This window comes from Monopterus albus, unplaced genomic scaffold (genome assembly GCF_001952655.1).
Source record: "Monopterus albus unplaced genomic scaffold, M_albus_1.0 scaffold6.1, whole genome shotgun sequence".
NCBI classification, from domain to species: domain Eukaryota; kingdom Metazoa; phylum Chordata; class Actinopteri; order Synbranchiformes; family Synbranchidae; genus Monopterus; species Monopterus albus.
The window spans coordinates 1,257,151-1,260,267 of NW_018127886.1; the positions used below are offsets into that span (position 1 = coordinate 1,257,151).

General features: G+C 43.5%; 1 protein-coding gene across 1 annotated transcript in view; it reads left to right on the forward strand.

Moving 5' to 3' along the window:
- The window catches only part of LOC109968705 (neuron navigator 1-like), a 78,584-nt gene that overhangs the window by 66,448 nt on the left and 9,019 nt on the right, over positions 1-3,117 (forward strand). The window contains exons 12-15 of the mRNA XM_020615180.1: positions 4-499; positions 603-1,121; positions 2,148-2,189; positions 2,904-3,052. Coding sequence (XP_020470836.1) covers positions 4-499; positions 603-1,121; positions 2,148-2,189; positions 2,904-3,052 — 1,206 coding nt within the window. The remainder of the gene's footprint in view (positions 1-3; positions 500-602; positions 1,122-2,147; positions 2,190-2,903; positions 3,053-3,117) is intronic.

The window sequence follows — 3,117 nt, forward strand, 5'->3', positions numbered from 1 at the left end:
CAGGAGCTGGTGGAGGTGGAGGACGTAAGACAAGTCTAGATGTTTCAAGTAGTGACCAGAGTGGTTTTTTGTCTCCAAATGCCAGGACATCTCTTCAGTACCGCTCTCTTCCTCGTCCTGCCAAGACAAGCACCCTGACTTTAACCCGGCCTAGCTCAGCTCGCCCAGTAAGCACGACCATGGACACAGGCTCAGGACTGATCAGACCCTCCAGCGCAGCGCCCCAAGGCTTGAGGCTCAAAGAGCTCACCACAGGGCATGGTTCTGCTGCAGGGTTGAGTAAGGCAGGGGGTCGTGGGATCCCAAGTCCCAGTCCTGTCAATCAGACAGACAGAGAGAAGGAGAAAGAGAGAGCCAAAGCTAAAGCTGTAGTATCTGACTCTGAGTGTGGGGGTGGGTCTCTTAAGAGCACCCCCTCTGAGAACGGAGGGAAGCTACAGGGGCTGAGACCTCCCAGCAGTGGCAAGGGTATGGATCTATCCTCACCCAGCACACACAGGTACCAGGTTTCATATACTGCAGTATAAAATATGATCACACACACCTTCAAATCCAAAGTATGAGTATGCATTTGCTTCAACATTGTCTTGTATTGTCTCTAGATTATCTGGGGTACGTAGCCTGGTAAAGCCTCCATCTATGGCCCAGCTTGACAAGCTGAACTCCAACAGCCTGGAGGTGGGGGTACAGGACTCCCTGCCCCCAAAGATTCCTCCCTACTCTAAGCTCCAGGATCTGGCTAGCTCAGCCGGAGGCTCCACTAGCCCCTGCCTGACCCCCACTCCTGCCCCTTTGCTTAATGTGAATGCTTCAGCCTGCTTCTCAAGCTCTGAGTTGGGGCCCAGGCAGGTCTCTTCCCTTGGGGGCCAAGGGAGCAGTGGGAGTGCCTCTCCCTTGCTCTACCCTCGTCTGTCTGGGCTGCATCGGAGCATGGAGTCACTACCACTCCAGATGAGTCTGGCCCCAGAGAGAGGAGAGGAGAGAGAGAAGGATAGGGAGAAGGAGAATCTGGTGAGAGGCTACACCACTTTAGAGTCCCGAGACAGAGTGAGACAGGAAAACAGTGATTCCCCTACCAGCTGGAGCTCTGGAAGCAAAGTCTCACTGGTTCTCACAGACAGGTGAGTTCAATTCAGCTGAAAGATTATCTTCAGCCATGTATATATTGTAAACCCACATGCAAAGTAGACCTTTTACCACCCATACTTTATAATTACTGTTATGTAGCCCCACCTACTGGTCATTTGAGGAACTACACCAACATCATTCATCCTTCATGACAAGCAGCCTTTGAAATCTTATTCACTTAGTTTTGTACTGCAGTCACACATTCTCGTCCTTTCACTGAATGGGCAGGTGGAAAGGTGATTCAGTTGGAAAAATGCTGCTCATACCGAAAAAGGCATGGTGCTGTTTTTTTTTTTTTTTGACAGCGGTTTCTGAAGAGCAGAAAGCAACATTTATTTATACCTTTCACAAGATAATAGTAAGCCACCAAAAATGCAAGCACAGGTGAAAAACACACATAACAGAATAATATTAGCTTAGAAGTAGACAAAATCTTTCTGGATGTGACTGTAATTACACATTTAATGTGTGATTTAATCAGAAAACCAGAGACAAAACATGCTGTATGAGATGCTCATTATCGCTAAGATTATAGTAAAATAATTGTAGAATGTTTTGTACACTGTTATTTGGTTTAACAAAATGACTGAAAGTCATATTTACATTATGAATTAAAGGAAGTAAAGACAGCCACATTAATGCACACCCATCCACACACACGCTGTGTTTTCATTCCTTGTGGGGACTCTGACCCTAACACTTAACTTAACACTTAACCTAACACCTAACCATAAACCTTAAATTCAGTGACTTCTTTGTGAGGACCGCCCTCTGGTATTTAAATAAAGTTCTGAACAGCCAAAAAGACAATTCCACGCATACTGAAGGGTTACTGGGCTATTATTACTACAGGCCTATTATCAGTGTTATACTGGGCCAGCTGACTGAAGTCATAATTATTGGCTGACACCAGCTGTCTGCCATTCTTACTGTGCTTCTTTGTGCTTGCAGTCTGTTCTTGAAAGTTTAATAACTCCCTCTACCAGTGGTAAAATAATGGCATTGTTTAACTTCCACAGTTCTCAGAGAGACAGAAACACGCTGCCAAAGAAGGGTTTAAGGTAAACGGACACACACATACACTCTTAAGCACCAGATTGTCAGAGATCGTTTGACACAGTTTGGGCACAGTCCTTTAACTGTGCACATACAGAGGTCCCATTAATAAAATTCAACCTGAATGACAGATTCTGTTAATCCTACAGGGCTAATAAACATAATCCCTGTCACTTGTTTTACAGCTAATGATTAATTTCATTATCAGTCAGTCTGACAATCCTTTAATTAATGTAACAATCAATTATAAATGCCGTGGAGTTCAAGGTAAATGGTTCAAGGAAACAGTAAATATTTGGCATTTTCTCATAAAAATTACTAAAACCATTGGATTAATTATCAGATTAGGTCCAAATTAATTTCTGTCAATTGAACAATTGATTAATTAACAAGTGCTGTAGCTGTGGTTCACAGTTATTGTTCTAAATCTTTAACAGGTTCATTTTTCTAAATGCATGTTTCCTGGGTGTGTTATGCAGAGGCATTACTGACTGAAAAAGAAACTATTTATATGTTTTTATAACTATTCTTTATTTTGGCATTGGATTTCTGTGATGCGTTTCCAACAGCTCTAAAGAGAACGCCCAAAATGCCCACAGACGTTTGCACAACACTGTAGATGACTGTTAATGCATAACAACGTATCTACAATGAGCGGGTTTCTTTGTTTGCTGTTAAATTTTAGCAATAACATGATTGAATTTCTTCTGTCTGCATAGTTTCAGTGGTGCCTCCCAGGTTGACGATGAAGGGAAGGAGAAAGGAGAGAGGAGGCATTCTCATTCAATTCTCAGTATGACTGACTCACTCGCTCTTCCACTGCTGTCCTCACCCACCTCCCTGCCCCGCACCTCTAAGTCCAGTATGGGTGAGTATATACAAAAGTATCTGGGAGTATACTGACTGAATAATGCAACACTACTCATGCATTTG